Raw genomic sequence first — 19,302 nt, forward strand, 5'->3', positions numbered from 1 at the left:
TCGTTTCGGTCTGTTAGCAAAATTTTCTCCCCCGACTTCCGCGATCCGAGTTCGCCAATTTGACTTCCAAGAATTTTTCTTTTGTAATCTGAAAACGGAAATAGGTACTCGAACGAAGGTGAGATTTGCGAGGAATAACCGTTCAAAATACCGGAACCTTCAAGCTGGGGTAACTGCAGTCTAGCAGCAGCAAACATAGACCGCCCAGAATCAGCCGGTATTTCAGTTATCATCAGAGCCAAAGCGAATCTACCAAGCAAAATAAATCTGAAATCTTCACAATTCAACATAATATATAAGTTCATGCTAAAATTTTCATATTATTTAAAAGATAATGATCAACTAAAGTAAATTTCATTTCAATTTTCGAAGTCAAACGAAAACAAATACCAGCTGTAATGGATTTTTGACAGCTTGATGTTTTCTGTTGACACTGCCGATTTCACGTACACCAACAAAGGTGGGTGCAAAACTCGATTCATGCTCGTTTTTAGCTTGGAAGGTGCAACACTTTCGGGTGGTGAAAACAAATACGGTATTAAACTTATTATTTATCTGTCACTTCCATCTGTCACTTCCGTTTTGGACCTTTATATGTACCGTAAACTTGATCACTTTTTTAATACATTTTCGAATATTTGGGAAGGGGTTGCTTTTTTGTAATACTTTTTTTTAAGATAAATACTTACTGAGATAAGCAGTATAAAGCTTGATCATTGATAGTAGAATTCATTGTTTTAATGCAAATTAGCACAGAAGGCCTTTAACTACCAAAGTTTATATCGTTTTATACGTAGGTTTATTGTTTTTGCAATGAAATTAAAGGCCTTTGATTTTTTGTAATTATGTGTTCAAGCCCCTTCGCTTGAATCGGAAACTTTTACCATAGAACATAACCTTTTAAACCTTTAATTATTTCGAACTTACATTTACCAGTTTATATTTACCAGTTTGTAAGCAAACAATCAAACTAACAAACCCCATCTTTTGACATTTTTTTCTCCCATTCACAGAGTTTACTCAAGCCCAACGCATACATCGTAACGCAGGGACCAACGGAAGAAACCGTCCTCGACTTCTGGCGGATGGTGTGGCAGGAGAACTGCAGCGCAATTGTGATGCTAACGAAAACTTTTGATTTTACCAAAGTGAGTATACCCCTGAAAGGCGAGGGTGTGGGTGGGGTTCGGTGGGTTAACAGTTTCATGTCTGCTAAGCCTTGCCTGTTTTTTTTTTTTTTTTTTTTTTTTGAGGGGAAGAAAGAAAAAATGGGAAAAATCGGTCCTGTCTATGCAAATGCTGCACACCCAAAAAAAGCATCGCAAAATTGCATCCAAAGTTGGCTCAATTTCATAGAGGAGCAACTTTCTTTCAGCAGTCAAAGGACAACTTTCGATAGCAATTGGCATCGATTTGCTGCTGCTAGTGCTGCAGGGAGAGTTGATGTGGGTTGAGAATTGGAAAACTTTTTTCTCTGCTTCGCGACCAGCTTTTTTATGCAGGTTCTTTTTCTTCAAGTTTAAAAAAAAATATATGCAAAACTACATCTTCGTTGTTCAAGCAAAAACTCTTGCTGCGGTATGATGTTCTTTTCTCTGCCATCTGCTTTTTCGGAGGATACAGAATATTAATTTTCAATGAGATCCATAAACAAGAACGTTTGTACTATACCAGACTAGACAACATAAAAGAAACATTCCACAAGCTGGAAAAACATGGGTTTGCTTATGTCGAGTGAAACCCAGTTTGTTTATTGTCTGTCTGAAAAATCTGCAGTGTGTTAATACATGGGTGGGTTAGTGAAGCAACGCTTGCATGGAGATGACTCTCCTACATCAGATACCTTGAAAAAATATAGAAATTTCTAAATAATTATAAATTTTGAGGTGAACTTGCAAATTTAAGCCACAGCTATGTTATAAGAATAAGGTTGCCAGAATATTTTCGAAACGTGTTCAGTAGACTGCCTGTATGGGAAATATCAAGCTCATGAAATGTTATGCGCGGCAGGCTTAATTGATCCTAGGCCTAGTACGAGGTCTCATGCCAAATTTGGGCCAGATCGGATCTCGGGAAAGGGTCGCTCAACGAGCCTAAAGTTTGTATGGGATTTCGAGACATTTTGTTCGGGAGGAACATAAAATCCAGTTTTTCATGAATAACTTTGGTCCCCTACGGCCGATTTCTTAAAGCCTAAACTATGAAAAATATTTCATTGGAAGACTGCATTTCAATTCGACTTATGACAAAAAAGTTATTAGACTTTAAAAATGGAGTAAATTTTTTCAGGGTAATATTCATCACTTTTAATGATACGTCAAAATGTTCGAAGCACTGTCTCTCATTAATATTAGGAAAACGAACACACACATATAGGATCTCAGTGAAACTTCATGTTTCTTTGAAGAGATCTAAATTCTACTTAAGACTAAAGCGTACATCTTTCAAGGATATAATGGCTAGCATCTTATTAATGCTAACACTACCAACCCTCAGAAAGAATATTATGTATGCCGTGACCGAGACTCGATCTCATGACCTCTGGCTTAGAAGACTTGAACGCTATCCTCTAGGCCACGGTCGGTGGTGATGAATATCACCCTGAAAAAAGTTACCCCATTTTTGAAGTCTAATAACTTTTTTTTACCTTATCTCGAATCGAAATGCAGTGTTCAAATGAAATATTTGTCATAGTTTATGCTTTAACCCTCATCCGCATTAGGGTGTCATTTTGACACCATTGCAAGTTTGAAGGCTTGTAACTTTTTTCAGAAGCTTTAAAATACAAAAATTTCTTCGGGGACCCTAAATGAATTCAAAAGTTCTTCAATATTGCATCTTTACTTTTTTTATGGACGAACCCTGGAAGCCTGGACAAAAAAACTCCCTTTTCCGACTTTTGGTGTCATTTTGACACCACAAAAGGAAAATCTATTTAAGTCGTTTGAATTATTATGAACTTCATATAAAACTTATATTAATAGAAACCTTGTAATGTCAGTAAAATATGTTTAGAACATTATATACAGCTAAAGTTACAAGTTTTCTCGTTATTCAGCATGAAAGAAAAAAAATCCGAAAAAACATGCCTCACGAAAACTGCTGTAGTTCATATGCTACACGTCCAAAAAAATATTTGCTTTATGCATATGAAAGCTGAAGTTAATGCCTACATCATGAAGACAAAAAATATTTTTTTTAATTTTTTTTAATGAAATGGTCACAAAAAGTTCAAAAAAGTGGTCTAAAAAACCTACTTTTCATTCGATTGCTAGTAAATACTGTTTGAGCGATGGTAGAGTTTTGAAAAAAATATGACTACAAAATGTATTAAAATTCCAACATTTTGCTGTCTTTAGATTTTTGATGCAACAAAAATTGAACTTACTGGAATTTTTCAAAGTTCACTACTTTGCGCGATTTTTTTACAAATTGAAATTTCATCTGTTTTTGTGGTCCACCGTCAAGTTGCACCCGGATTTTCAGTGCTTTTGCTTTGTTTGGACCAATCAATACTATATTCATTGGAAAGCTATTTTAATCTTCATTCTAGTGAGGTGCAACAATTCACGCTGTGAGATTTCACAAAAATATGAAAATTATAAATGTAAAATAATTCCTGAATTTCTAGAACCACTAGCATTACGTCCAGCAAAACGTGTTTGTTTGCTCTCTGAGAACGGGGGGTGGTGATTCAGAACGAGAGCCAAACAAAATACACGAGGTAAAATTGATGCGTGTCAATGTTTCATAGTCGAAATTATTTTATTCATTGTCGCATGGGTTAAAAATTTGGATTGTGGCATGTAGTTCAGGAAATTTATTTATCAAATATTTTAAATGTAAAGGGAAGATCGCGACAGTGGGAGAGATAAAATAAACAGCGTTCCACTTAGCTGTTCAAACCAAGTTTAAAAATTCGGCAACAAACTGGAACACGGTAGTTTTCAGGGACGGGCAATCGATTTCAGATGTCGAATGTTTTGCCAGGGGTTGACGAAAGGGGTTGTCCATATTAATTATTTTTTCACGGCTTATAACAATATTGACCTTATTATGCAATGGAATCGACGGAAGGACAATCGATTTCAAATATCAAAGATTGTATAAGAGGCCACCGAAAGGGGTTTAACTTTTTGGCAATTATTGCGTTGTTAGATCTAGTCGAAATTTATACACGGGGGTCTTTTGGCACGTTCAATTGATTCCTGATTCCAAATTTTGTAAGAGACGGCAGAAAAATATCGATTGTTTAAAAGCATGCAGAAGGTTTTTACACTTTTTGTCAGGACTTCTTCAGTTTCTAATTAAATAAAAAGTTTTTTCTTTGGAATTGAGCATGTTTTGTTATTTTTATTATTTTCTTAAAAATATTCAATTTAAAAGAACTGTGAAAAGCAAATTGAAGTGAATAAAAACAATTTTAAAATGAAAAAAAGCGTGAAATATTCAATCACAATCATTACATTTTATAACCCTGTGATCTGGGCATATAATAAGGTCGCATTTTTCACATCGGACGTTGTATAGATTAGCTGAATTCTTATAAGAGCACTTGCTACAACGTCCTCGTTTCTTTCTTTTTTCGTCTGAACATTGAGGGCTGGAGCTTTGTTGTTTTAAACTTTCAGCTTTTATGTTTTCCACCATTTCTTGAGCTCTGGATGACCTTGGCAGTGATTTTCGATTAACTATCGCAGGTGTCACAAGTGCTTTTCCCAAATCGGTTAAAAACAATCTTCTTCTAATATTTTTTTTTACATTCCAGTTAGGGTTGATAGCAGTGAAAACGATAAAAGCGTTTATGGCGGAAACGTCTAAAATGTTGTAGAACAAACACACTGGCCACCTATTTATTTTCCGTTTTGACCTGTAAGTTCCAACCATCTCGTCAAGCACATCAACTCCTCCTTTATTTTTGTTATACAGCTTTATGATGTTTGGTTTGGGGTCTGCTGATGTTTGTGTCTCCTTTCTGACATTGTGAGTGCTGAGCATAGTAACCATTTTATTTTTTTTTTTTTTTGAAATATATCCAACCAAAGTAGCCCCGGCAATTGGATCAAAAACGTATTCCGAAGTGTGCACTTGTTTATTTTTTACTGACAGAAATATTGGAGGAATTTCTTTTCGATTTTTCCGAATAGTGCCAACCAATGTCATATTCTGTTTTTTCAGATCTAAAGCCAAATTATATGACGTAAAAAAATTATCAGTGAACACACATTTTCCGGTGAGTCCTTCGGTCAATCGCAAAACAACATTTCTTCCTAGGTCTCGTTCGGGCTTACAGTTTCGGTTTTTTCCAAGATAAACTTCAGCGTTAAACAGATAACTGGTTTGTGAATCACAGAGACACCAAATTTTTATGCCATATTTAAATGGTTTTGATGGTATATATTGTGTAAATGGACATCTCCCTTTGAACGGAACAAGCTGCTCGTCAATTGTTATGTTGGATCCCACGTTATACGCCATTTTTGCACGCTGGACCCACTTTTCAAAAATATTTCTAATAGGAGCAAGTTTATCACGCTGACGACGTTTTTCTCTATCCAATTTGTCGTCGAAACGAAAGCATTCATTAATAAGCTTGAATTTATTTATGGGCATTGTTGCCCGGAAAATTGGACGTCCTTCTGTATCATTCCATAGCTCTTCTAAGCTTTCTCCACACGATCTATACACTCCAGCTAAAAGAAGAAGGCCATAAAATGCTCGAAGAGTTTCCGTGTCGAGTTGTTCCCATTTTTCTTTGTATTTTCTATTTCCATATAAATTAGGCATATTTTTAACTTCATCTTCCCATGGTTCAATAAATAAGATGAATGCAGTTTTTATATCACTGACTCTTGAAATAGCAAATAGCGTCGGTCCTAAATAAAAAAACAAAACTAGAATAAGGTTTCTTATTGACTGATAAAAGTTTATCTGAATTGAACGAAATGTATCAAAAATTCCAAAAATTGTCACCGGCACTAAACTTAAAATTGAGTTTTTAAGAAAACATGATTAGCTTATTATTTTATTGTACATTCAAAATTTAACATATTTAAAACTGCAGTTACTTCAATATTTTTTTTAATAAAGTTTATATTTATATTTTGTTTATATATAATGTGTGTATATATAATTCATAAACGAACGCTATATAATATCTACATTATTGATTATTGAACATGTAAAAAAACGAACACAAATCTCAATGGAACTTGAAGTACCCTCGAAGCGATCCATTTTTTCACACTAAGCGTACAATTTTCCAGAATATAAATGGTACCATCTTATAATTGCTAAAACCACGAAGCTACAAAAAGAGTAGATACTATGTTTGCCATGGCCGAGATTCGATCTCATGATCATTGGCTTAGAAGACTTGAGTTCTATCCACTATGCCAAGGTCGCCGGTCATAAATGTAAATTCTGATTTAGCTCACCAGGTGATGAATTTTTCGTGGTATCTACTTGATTTTTTAGAGGCGTTCGACTCCAACGAATCGATCCTCCAACCAACCACTCAGGCGGATGTTTTGAAACTCGTTCACGGGTTTCTACTGCTTCACATTCTGAAAGCTCCGAACTCTCGTCGGTTGTTTCAAGCTCCTCTACGGCAATATAATCCTCGTCATCACTGAACTCATTGCACGAATCATCGCAATCATAGAAATAACTCATTTTTACTACAACCTACACCGCAAATTTAGTGAACCGGAATTATGTTACTACTGCGAGCAAAAGCCATTTGTCTTCTTTTTACCTAAACGACTCGCATCGGTTGTCAATATACAGTTGTATAAAAAAAAGATGCTATTCTCTACCGAGAAAGACGGAGAGCGGAGAATAAAACACCCCGGATCTGTAGCTCCTGGTGGGAGTTTTTGTTTCTCTCTACACATTATTCGCATCTAGGTTTCGAAAGCCACACACACCTAATTCCAAATTTACACATTTTTAACGCAAGCGACAATGAATAAAATAATTTCGACTATGAAACATTGACACGCATCAATTTTACCTCGTGTATTTTGTTTGGCTCTCGTTCTGAATCACCACCCCCCGTTCTCAGAGAGCAAACAAACACGTTTTGCTGGACGTAATGCTTGTGGTTCTAGAAATTCAGGAATTATTTTACATTTAAAATTTTCATATTTATGTGAAATCTCACAGCGTGAATTGTTGCACCTCACTAGAATGAAGATTAAAATAGCTTTCCAATGAATATAGTATTGATTGGTCCAAACAAAGCAAAAGCACCGAAAATCCGGGTGCAACTTGACGGTGAACCACAAAAACAGATGAAATTTCAATTTGTAAAAAAATTGCGCAAAGTAGTGAACTTTGAAAAATTCCAGTAAATTCAATTTTTGTTGCATCAAAAATCTAAAGACAGCAAAATGTTGGAATTTTAATACATTTTGTAGTCATATTTTTTTCAAAACTCTACCATCGCTCAAACAGTATTTACTAGCAATCGAATGAAAAGTAGGTTTTTTAGGCCACTTTTTTGAACTTTTTGTGACCATTTCATTAAAAAAAAATAAAAAAAATATTTCTTGTCTTCATGATGTAGGCATTAACTTCAGCTTTCATATGCATAAAGCAAATATTTGTTTGGACGTGTAGCATATGAACTACAGCAGTTTTCGTGAGGCATGTTTTTTCGGATTTTTTTTCTTTCATGCTGAATAACGAGAAAACTTGTAACTTTAGCTGTATATAATGTTCTAAACATATTTTACTGACATTACAAGGTTTCTATTGATATAAGTTTCATTGTAATCGGTTAGATATAAAAAGAGTTATGACGCTTTTAGCTTGTGGTGTCAAATTGACACCACTAGTGCTGATTAGGGTAATGAAATCTAATGCGGATGAGGGTTAAGAAAAACCGTTTTCAAAAGAAATCGACCGAAGGGGACCAAAGTTATGCATGAAAAACTGGATTTTCATGTTCCTCCCGAATAAAATATCTCAAAACCCCATACAAACTTTAGGCTCGTTGAGCTACCCCTTCCCGTGATCCGATTTGGCCTAGGATCAATTGAAGCCTGCAGCGCAAAACTTTTTCAAATGTCGGGTCATTTGGGGCACTCTAGTGTTCAGGCTAGACAAACTCGGGCAATTTCATATAAAAACCTGACAAAATCCAGGCATTTGATTTCAAAACTGACGAACAAGAATCCGGGCAATATCCGGGTAAATTTTGTCAAAATGCAGAAATTATTCAACAATAATCAAGATAAAAAAATCTTTTTTATCAAAACTCATCGACAGATTTTACATCGTATTTTAGGCTTCCGATAACACTTTCTTTATTATTTTCATAAAACTTGCTCATAAAATTTCGTTTTGGAGGCATACAAAAATAAACAAACAATTTGTTTTTTTTTCTGTGTGATTATCCAAAGCAAGTGAATAAATCCGGGAAAAATAAGGCTGTTTTCCATGAAATACGGGCAATCGGGCCGGGCCGAACTGTTCCCACATGTTGTGTTAAATATCCGGGCAAACTCGGATAAAATCGGGCAATCTGGCAAATTAATGTTAGAATTGGATGGATGGAGAAATGAAAATTTCTTTTAATAAAAACGTTTTTCATCGTTCTATCCTAGCTTTTGAACAAATTAATCAACGAATAGGATAAAAAAATCTTTCTACTTGACTGATTATTATTCGGAGTTTATATATAAAACCTTGCTCAAAGTTTAAGATTTTTCAAAATATCCATTACATATTTAGATAAAACACCTAGTTCTGTTTTGAAAAAGTATAGTCCAATTTACAAAAAAAAACAATGTGCAACCAGATCCAGACAAATACATTTTAAAGCATAATAATCTACTGTGTTTAAATAAAATCACATCCAATCTCCGAAAATAGCGCTTCCAACACCAAGCTACAATTGAATCGAAAAACCAAGATTTTTTTAAGCATCTGGATCGATAACATCAGCATTATTATATTAAAGTTTGTCAGATTGCTCAGCTTTACCCAGATGTGCTCAGGTATTTAATACAAAATTTAGGAAAAGATTTTTTTTGTTCGCTTGGCCGAGTTTCGTTAGAAAAAAGTCATACTTCATTCATATTTATTTTGGCAAAACTATTATATAAAAAAATGATTTATTTGTGGAACCCTGTAAAATACTGTTCAAAACATACTGATACGTTTCTTTAAAAATATTTTGTTTCAAAGGTGTTTTTATTGATTTTAGAGAATACCTCAATTAGCTGAAAAGTATCCGAATTTTATCTTGAAATGTTGAAATCAAGTGCCCAGAATTCACCAGATTTTTAGAAAAAAATTGCTCCCCCCTGATGAATGATGAACGTCTCATAAGGTGTTCTGCTGAAAATTTTAAAAAAAAATTGTTATTCGAAATATTTTTTCAGAGTAATACTAAAAGCCTCTAAAACTTATCTCAGGCAAGAATTTTGATACAAATTTTTAAAGTTTTCTCGCTTGTCACAAAATGATACTAGATTAGAACCATTATAGATGTTTTATCTGATTTCAAATGTACTAAGTAATACTATCCTATTAAGTCCAAATTTTTTCAAATATCGTATTTTGTTCCCAACTAAGAACACGTAACTTTCAGCAAAAATCATTGTTTGAACACGAGTATGAGTTTGATAAATTTGTAAATAAATAAATATTGGAAGATAGGGCGTTACAGATCATTATTCCAATGATATTTAGCGACTGGGTTTATGTTCTTCTTTGTTGGCTTTTTGGGTTGATAAAAAAAATGAACACAGTATTGTAACAATTTTATCACTAGACAGAAAAGCCAACAATCAAAGAAAGTTAATCATTCAAAGATAATTTGAAATCTCAATTTTATTCGAATCACAAATTTAGCCAGATCAGGCGGAAACGCATATCCGGTCACCTGGACCTTTAACCCTTGGGTGAACTGAAGCTACTACAGGTTAAAGGGTAGACGTTACTCACTCCGGTGTGAACGCATTGTATTTTTGGTTCCGTCTCGAGAAAAAAAAAATCTTTGCTGAAGCTTTATAGGAAGCCCCACAAGCTAAGCAGCCAGCATGGCTGCACCTAGCACCCCTACGGGGGTAGTTAGAACCGACGATCCTCCTGACAAAAATGATAGAACCCTCCCTGAGTTTATGGACAAGTTGGGCACGTTTGTAAAACTTATTATTTTATCGCTAAGTCCAGCTGATGAAAAAAATCCACTGCCAAAAAACCCATTCGTTATTAGCAAATCTATCGATCAATCCATTGGAAAGTCGAAGCAGCATACACCGAGAATAATGGATCCAAGTATGTCATTAAAACTCGTAGCTCCAAGCTAGCAGGCAAATTAATTCAGATGAAAGAGCTAATTGACGGTACAAAAGTGCAAATAATTCCACACCCCGTTCTCAATGTAAGTCGATGTGTCGTTAGTTGCAAGGAAGCTATTGATATCACTGAAGAAGACCTAGAAACAGAACTTTCAGCCCAGGGAGTTATAAAGGCACGTCGGATAATGCGCACCGAAAACAGCAAAAGAATTAACACTCCCTCTACTGTATTGACAATTTCCGGCACAGTCATTCCTAAGGAAATCAGAGTAGGTTTAATAAACTGTAGAACTCGCCTGTTCTATCCGTCGCCTTTAGTCTGCTACCCATGCTGTACTTACGGACACACAAAGGACAAATGTAGCAACGACGCGATATGCCGAAACTGCTCTACAGCCCACGAACTTGAAGCTGAAGAACAGTGCAAGGAAGAACCATTCTGCAAAAATTTCAAAGGCGTCCATTCTCCGATCCCGCGAAAATGTCCTCTCTATCAAAAAGAGGAAGCGATAATTAAAATTAAGGTTGACAACGGAATAACGTTTGGCGAAGCAAGGAAAGATTATGCCAGGAAATACTCCGAATCTTCCTTCGCGAATGTTTGTAGAGCCCAGCAACGGATAGATCAAACTCGGAGAGGTCAAGAAAAAGATTTGCAAATTGCTAAACTTATGCAAGAAAACGCAGTTCTTAAAGCAAAAATTCCTCAAGAGAGTAACAAAGAAGAGATCGAAAATCATAAAAAGGAAATACAAAACCTTCGCCAAATTGCTAAAGAATTTTACCTGCTCAAAGCCAAGTTAAAGACAGTGGAAGGTAACTTAGAGATTTCCGTAAGCGAATCCGAAAATGAGATGGATTTCGAGGACACGCAAACAATGTTCGGAAAATCACTCAAGAAAAGCAATCAGGATTCGTTTCAAGCTATAATACTTACACCTCCGAGTGCTGTGATACGCACGTGGTGAACGTATCCGTTGAATGCTTGTCGAACATCAACACTAACTAGATACATAAAAATATACAATGCCCCATCGGGGGCTACAGTTGCTATTCGTCACGTGGCTAATCAACGGTGATCGACATACTTGATGATAAATTTTGAACGTCGTTCCCACAATCATTCAATAACGCCTATCCTCGCATCATTGTTGATAATGTTCGTTATTGATAGACGATCATGAATGTCTCAGAAGGAAAATCTGAAGGAATACCAGGACCAAATGTTGGAAAAAGTCGTAGCACATGCTGGGCAGTTCATTTCGGTTACTTAGTAATGATTTTGTGGTTCTACGCAAAGCGAAAAATTAAAAATCATATTGTAACCTCTACGCATCGCTCAGAACTGATACATATCAGTTGTGATCTTAGAAGGTTGAAAAACATCAAGGAAGGCAATCACCATCGAGACGTTCGTTGCTGATAGTCTGCGTCCTTCTTTACCTCATCATGTTTTGCGGGAATGTATCGAATACAGCAGCGTCGTTGTCATGCATGATTGTTTATATGATTTGGTTGGAGAGGAAAAATTGACTGCTTCGATTTTTGGCTCTGAATGCAGTAAAGCATGGCTGATAGAAAATGATTGATATTCGGAACATTGCACGCAAACGTCATCTTCAGTACGAGCAAAAACATCTCCAGCTAAAGATACCCCATTGCTAAAAAAGCAAAAATTAAGCTCACAAAATTCGCTTCCACTATCACTCGAGTCCGACAAAAAAATGAGAGCCAAGATCAGCCAGAAACTGTCGTAAAATGCAGAGGACGGCCCGCAAAAAACAAGAATGGCCAGCCAGATAGAAAGTAATCCCACTGTGAACGAAACCGCAAACGAAAATGGACTTGACCATGGACATACGAATAACGAGACTGGAACTGACGATATCAACCCACGCGACCCAATGGAAAATTCTAACGGAACGATTGGATCCAGTGAATCCAGTAGCCCTAAATGTATTATTTCGTGGAATATTCAAGGGTTAAGACCCAAAAAAACCGAATTGGACATACTGATCCAAGAGCACCAACCAAAGATCATCTGCTTACAAGAGTCGATGTGCCACCAGAAATACCACCCACGCATAAATGGGTATAAAGTATATCATAGACCACACCAAACGGGAAATCGAGCTTCTGGTGAGGTTGTTGTCGCAGTAAAGGAGAGTTTAGATAGCCTGGAATTAGATCTGGAAACATCGTTCGAAGCTGTAGCTATCAAAATTGGGACTGCATTTAACGTTAATGTGTTAAATATCTATTTACCACCAAATGAGAATGTTAACATCACACAGCTTACAAACCTAATCAACCAAATTCCGATGCCCATCCTTCTCGTCGGAGACTTCAATGCGCACCACCCATTATGGGGTTCGTACCATGCTAGCGACCGAGGCAGGATGATATTTGAGCTCGTTGAGGAAAACGGTATGGTCGTGCTGAACAACGGAGAACCAACCTACGTGAACCAACGGCACCAAAGTTTCTCATGCATAGACCTAGCTATATGTTCAGACGACTTGGCTGGACTGTTAGAATGGGGTGTTTTACCCGACACCTACAGTAGTGATCACATACCGTTAAGCATTAGCTTCCCTGGTCCCTGTGACCTACCACACAACAGTCGACCCAGATGGAAAATCGACGACGCCAGTTGGGACCAATACCAAGGAGCGCTCAATTTCGTTAGAGACGATAATGTTGAACGGCAGATGAAAAAATTTTGTGACTCCCTGCTGAAAGCAGCTACCCTTGCCATCCCGAAAACGAAAGGTTTACTCGGGAGGAAATGTGTACCGTGGTGGATCCCAGAAATAGCAACACTGGTAAAAAATAGAAGGAAAGCATTAAGACAACTGATAGCAAACAGGTCTAACCCAGAACAACTCAAAGAGGTGTTTCGAAACGCAAATGACACAGCCAAGAAAGCCATCTCGTCAGCAAAAAAGGAAAGTTGGAGGCTACTTGCAGAAAGCTTCTCGGCACAGACTCCTTTAACGGAAATGTGGGAAAACTATCGAAAAATCCAAGGAAAAAGACGTGGAACCCAAATCAGTTCGATCATATTTCAAGGGAAAACAGCAACAAATCCAGAAGATATGTGCGAACTACTTGGAGATGCGTTTCAAAAAGTGGCTAGCAATTGTGCATATGAAGAGTCTTTCTTAAACTATAAGCAGCTAACGGAATCCGAAATGTTAAGAATACATATAGACACAGGCCCACATAATCGAGAATTCAGTTTATATGAGCTCGACGAAGCGCTAGAGGGACTTAAAGTATCTTCACCTGGACCAGATAACATTGTTTACCCAATGATTACACACCTCCTTCTGGATGGAAAAATTATTCTTCTAGAAACATACAATCGACTCTGGGAACAATCTGTTTGCCCATCAGAATGGGCAAGATCTCTAGTTATCCCCATATATAAGGGAAAAGGCCAACGATCTGATCCTAAAAACTACCGACCCATCTATCTCAACAGTTGCTTGAGTAAAGTATTTGAAAGAATGATCAATAATCGTCTCGTGCACATCCTTGGAAACAAGAAACCTGCTTTACAAGCACCAATATGCGTTCCGGAAAAGAAGGAGCACTGTTGATCACCTCTGTACACTCGAAGAGATAATTCGCGAGGCGTTCAACAAAAACGAAATAGTCCAAGTTGCTTTCATGGATATACGCAAAGCGTACGACACAACATGGCGCAGATGCTTCGAACAAGATTGTTCCAAGTTATGATAAACGTGAAAACTTCAGGAGACAAGCAAATGGAAACCGGTCTGTGCCAAGGCTCGGTGCTCAGTGTGACAATGTTCCTGGTAGCCATAAACACGCTCACCATTTACCTTCCTTCCAATGTGAAGTGCCTGATATATTCTATTCTATTCTATTTTGTTTATTTATAGAGGATTTTAACCACCTTGGTCATTCTTCCTCTTAAGAAAGTGTGAACATTTGGTCTTAATTCTACAGTTTATCTAACAATTTTGCACTTTTCAGGAATACCATTAGTTTGTTCTCGTTCGTAATGTTTAAAGCTGCCGATGAATCGTAACCGATTCCACTGCTCTGCCGTTCCGTTGCGTACAACCTGCACTCTCCGATAATATGGGAAACTGTGAGTGGCACATTGCACGTGTTGCATGTGACTATTCCTTTTGTAAAGAACTCCAGATGCGTTAATTTCGTGTGCCCTATCCTAAGCCTTGTCAAGGTACGTTGCTCGAAGGGGTTACTTCTATCGTTCCAACGTAGAGTGTTGATTTTTACTCTTCTCAAAAATAGTTCCCGATTACTAAGCCATTCTTCTTCCCATTTCGATCTTATCTCTGACTTCACCCATGTAATAGCATCGTGCGCTGGAATTTCGACTGACATTCTAGTTCCACTTCTACCTTTCCCCGCCAATTCATCTGCTTTGCTGTTCCCTTCAATGCCTACGTGACCCGGGACCCAACATAAAGTGCTTTTAAATTTATTTAGCTTTTCTTCTATCTCCTGAACCCAAGGATGGAACGACTTTCCGGACTCCACTGCCGTCAAAACGCTGGCTGAATCAGAGAAGATTACTGCTGAGTATCTTGATTTATGCACTATTTTCTTGAGAGCTAGTAGAATTGCCATAGCTTCTGCGGAAAAGATAGTGCACTCTTCTGGAAGTTGGTAGAAAAGCTCTTTGTTGTTCCATGATATGCCAATGCCAACCTGACCGTTTGCAACTGATCCATCGGTGTAGATCTTGAGAAGATTTGAGTAACGTTGTTCCAGGTGATTTTTGAACAATTTCACAGCCTTTTGATTGCTTTCTCCTACTTTGAACCTATTTTTGATAGACCAATCGATGTTAGGGTTGATAGAATTCCATGGTCGCGTACACACCATACTAGATCGAGCAATTGTGGGAATCGGTTTTCCAGTTAATGTTTGAAAAGCCTGAAGGGACCTTTCTGAGGCTGGAGTTGTTGTACCACGTGCTTTCTCTAGCATGCGTATGGTGTTTGTTGCCATGCGTTCAATTAGGCGATATTGCCATGATGGCAGTGTTCCACTTTCTGCGTGAAGAGATAGGACAGGACTGCTTCGCATGGCTCCGCCTGCAATACGTATACCAGCATTGTAGCTGGGCATGAGTGGTTTGAGCGAGTTGATGCCTTTTCTCCCTATGGTGTTAATCGCGTAAAAGATTTTCGACTCACATATGCTACTATACATGTTTAGGAGGGTTTTTCTTTGGCCGCCGTAAGAGCGACCACCAATCGCACGCAAAAGGTTTAAACGGGATTCTAGTGCTGCTTTGGTTTCGAGTATTTGAGAGGAAAAGTTGAAGGTTTTCGTAAATGTTACTCCGAGAATTCGCGCTTTTTTTACTTCCGGGACATTTTTTCCATCTATCGTTACTGGCGGGACTTCTTTGTGCCGTCTTCTTTTGCAAATATGGAAAATATTAGATTTTTCCGATGATATTTTAAATTTAATTCCATCAGCCCAATCGATTACATTTGTTACAGCTTTTTGCAATTTTTTACGAATGCTTTTAACTTGTGTTCCTGATACTAATAGAACTATGTCGTCAGCATAAATGAAGGATTGCACTCCACGAGGAATTTTTACGAATAGCGTCTCCATAGCTATCAAGAAAAGCGTAACAGCAAGGACTGATCCCTGTGGTACTCCATTTCTTTGCGTTTTCAGTTCAGAAAGAGTTCCGCCGACAAGTACTTTAAATGATCTGTTGGTTAAAAAGTCTTGCAAGAAGTTGTACAGATTTCCGCTGATACCCCATTTAGCTAGAGTTGTGAGTATCGGTGCTCTTTGTGCCAGATCGTACGCTTTGCTAAGATCGAGTAAGGCTAGCTCTGAGTGCTGTTTATTTTCAAAGGGGGTGTCCAACGCGGCTTCCAGATCTGTAAGGTATTGTTCTACACCCCTTCCTTTCCTGAAGGCATACTGGTTAGGGCTCCACAACTTCCGGTCTTCTATCCACTGAACAAGCCTTCGGTTTACCATACGCTCCATTACTTTACCGATACAGCTTGTGAGTGATATTGGTCTGTGATTTTCAGCATTTTTTGGGTTTTCCCAGCCTTTGCTATTGGTACAATTATAGCTTCTTTCCAGGAGGGTGGAAAAACTCCGTTCTCCCACAATTCGTTGAAGCAGTCCAGCAGTAGCATTTTTGTTGCAATCGGGAGGCGTCGGATCATTTCGTTGCTGACATTGTCAGGTCCAACGGATTTGCCTTTTTTGGACTTGGTTGCAAGGAACAACTCCTGAATAGAAAATTTTTTTTCCCATTTCAGAATCGTCATTCCGATTTCGTCGGTTAGTTTTCGGTGGGGGAGGGAAAGGCAGTTGCGGTTGGTATGACATTTTTTGAAAGTGGTCACCAAGGAAGTCTGCAATTTCTTGATGGTCATTTGTTACTCCACCTGGAATTTCAAGTACTATTCTCGGTGGTTTTCGTTTGCCCGAAAAACGATTAAAATTTTGCCACATGATCGACGTCGGTGTATCTGATGAGAAAGAGGCGACAAAGTTTTCCCAACTGTTTTTTTTTGGCTTCCATTATCCCGCGGTGCGCAGCGTTGCGGGAGGCTTGGAACATTTTAAGAGCATCGGCGCGCATTCTATCATCTGGTGCAAGATTTCGTAAATGTCTCAACTTATGTCGTCGGTCTTTTATCAGTTGCTGTACTTGGTTGTTCCACCATGGTACGGCTTTACGGTGATAGTTTCCACTAGTACGAGGAATGCTCGCCTCTGCCGATTTGACAATCGCTTCGGTTATTGTGGTTAAATTGGGTGTAGTATTGTGGGGAAGTATTTCGAGCAAAGTATTTTCGAACAGCTGCCAGTCAGCTTGGTTTTCTAGCCAGCGAGGGCAGCTGTTTTGCTTTTTTGGTGGAATATTAAACATAACCCGAATCGGAAAATGGTCGCTGCTACAAAGGTCGTTTTCTACTTGCCACGAGAGTCGGTTGCAGATTGAAACAGAAGCCATGGAAAGGTCAATTGCACTGGTTGTGCCGTTGGAGAGGTGAAAGTAGGTGTGTTCAAAAGAGTTCAGAATGACGAGCGCATTTTCGGCGGTGAGTTGCTCAATGAGTCGCCCACGACTGTCAGAACGATTACCACCCCAGGTGGTACTGTGAGCATTGAAATCACCAACAATTAGTAGGGGGTGAGACAATGAGTGGATAATGTTCTCGAATTCCGTTTTAAAAGAGGCATGGGTTTCATTATTTGGGATATAGACTGATAAGATCGTGACTTTTATGGGGGATTCGATGGTAACTGCACACACGGGCAAAGTTGTGTTTAGGCTGACTTGAGAAGCCGGGATACCGTTTCGAACTCCAAGACCAGCACTCGATGTGTGGGGAAACACGCTAGGAGTTGAAAACCAGCTATAGTTTTTTACATACCCGTCTAGGTTTGATGTGCGTAGTTCTTGAAGGGCGATTACTACAGGATCGTACCGGCTGATAAGGTGCTGTAGTTCGGTTCTGCGTGGGCGGGCGCCGCATACATTCCACTGCAACACCAGAGTTTCCTCGCTAGCGGGATCTCGAATCCTGGTTGTTCTGGTGTTGTGGCGGTGTGTGGATGATGGTGTATTACTATTTGATCGTCTTGTGGAGGTTGGTTGGGTAGGTACTGAAAGGTATGGTGCATCGGTATTGTTTTCGATTTGGTTAAACGCTGCTGTACTTGCCTGTGTGTTACACAGGTGTCTGGTGCCAGCAAACGTCCCGGGTGAACCAGGACTTGGAACAACCAGATTTGCGGCTGGCACCGAACTAAGACTGTGTAGAAGTAAAACTTCTGAATTTGTTGTTGTATTCTGGCTGGTTAGAGTTGAATTAAAGTTGGACATCTTGGTGGTTTAGTTTTGGGAAAACATCTCTTGGCTCTCCATAGGGATTTCCGTTTCAGATCCGCTGTCTGGTTCTACGCTGGGTTGAATGGTGGCTTGTTTTTTCTGAGGAGGTTGAGTTTGTTTTTGGGCATCGCTTTGATTTCTTTTGACTGGTGTCACTGAGCGGTTAACTTGTGTTTGGTTCGGCGCAAGGGAGCGGCTTGGGCGATAAGTTTGCTGTGATTTGGGTTGATTTGGATTTTCGGGTTTCGGCGGGTTAACTGTTATTGTGATGGGATTTGATGTCGATGGATGACGGCTTTCTTGACTTTTTGAACGGTTTCTCTCGTTACTTTGGGATCTTTGAATCCAATTTTTTGCCTTCTGGAAACTTGATTGGAGGTTTTTGCAGGTTGATTTTAATTCCTCAATTTCTTTCTGCAGCTGTTGGATTACTTGGTCTTTTCTTCTGAGTTCGTCGTGCAGGGTAGGTGTTGTTGAGCTGACTGCAGCATAGGAAGGTTGTTTGTGTTTGGATTCGTAGAGTCGTCGGGCTTCGGGAAAACTTAGTTTAAGATCAACTTGCATCTTACAGATTTGATTTTCCATCATGTATCTAGGACATTGTCGGTGTAATGCAGAATGATCGCTTTTGCAGTGCTGACAGAAAGTAGGGTTTTGGCATTTTCCTTCGTGTTGCTCGGAGCAGTTTTGACACTTTTCGTTGCCTGAACATCTAAGTTTTGTATGCCCATACTCTAAGCATTTGAAGCACAGCATAGGTGAAGGATAGTACGGACGTGTAGGGATACGGAGAAGACCAAAATTAACATATTCTGGCCTTTCGATGCCAGCAATCGTTAGTACGAGACTGGCTGTATTTAATGTTTTCTGCTCAACTTTTCTTGTAATTCTCCGAACGTTCGTCACATTTTGGCTTTTTAACTCGTCCATTAGCTCCTTATCGCTAAGGTCTTTAGCGTCATGACAGGTAACCACGCATCTAGTAAAATTTAACTGATGATGGGGTGTTATTTCGATTGGGGTTCCATCAATCAAAGTCTCCAGTTTAAGGATTTTCTCGGCTAGTTTCCGACCTCGAACTTTGATGATATATTTTGTTCC

General features: G+C 38.5%; 1 protein-coding gene across 5 annotated transcripts in view; it reads left to right on the top strand.

Annotated features, from left to right (window-relative positions):
• Positions 1-19,302, top strand: part of LOC129741633 (receptor-type tyrosine-protein phosphatase kappa) — a 480,680-nt gene that overhangs the window by 412,530 nt on the left and 48,848 nt on the right. For all 5 annotated transcript variants that reach the window (XR_008736462.1, XM_055733377.1, XM_055733376.1 and 2 more), the window contains one exon: positions 1,014-1,148. Coding sequence is in view for 4 of the 5 variants with exons in the window: in XM_055733377.1 (XP_055589352.1) it covers positions 1,014-1,148 (135 nt within the window). In the remaining variant the exon portion in view is untranslated. The remainder of the gene's footprint in view (positions 1-1,013; positions 1,149-19,302) is intronic.

Source organism: Uranotaenia lowii, chromosome 2, assembly GCF_029784155.1.
Source record: "Uranotaenia lowii strain MFRU-FL chromosome 2, ASM2978415v1, whole genome shotgun sequence".
Taxonomy (NCBI): Eukaryota; Metazoa; Arthropoda; class Insecta; order Diptera; family Culicidae; genus Uranotaenia; species Uranotaenia lowii.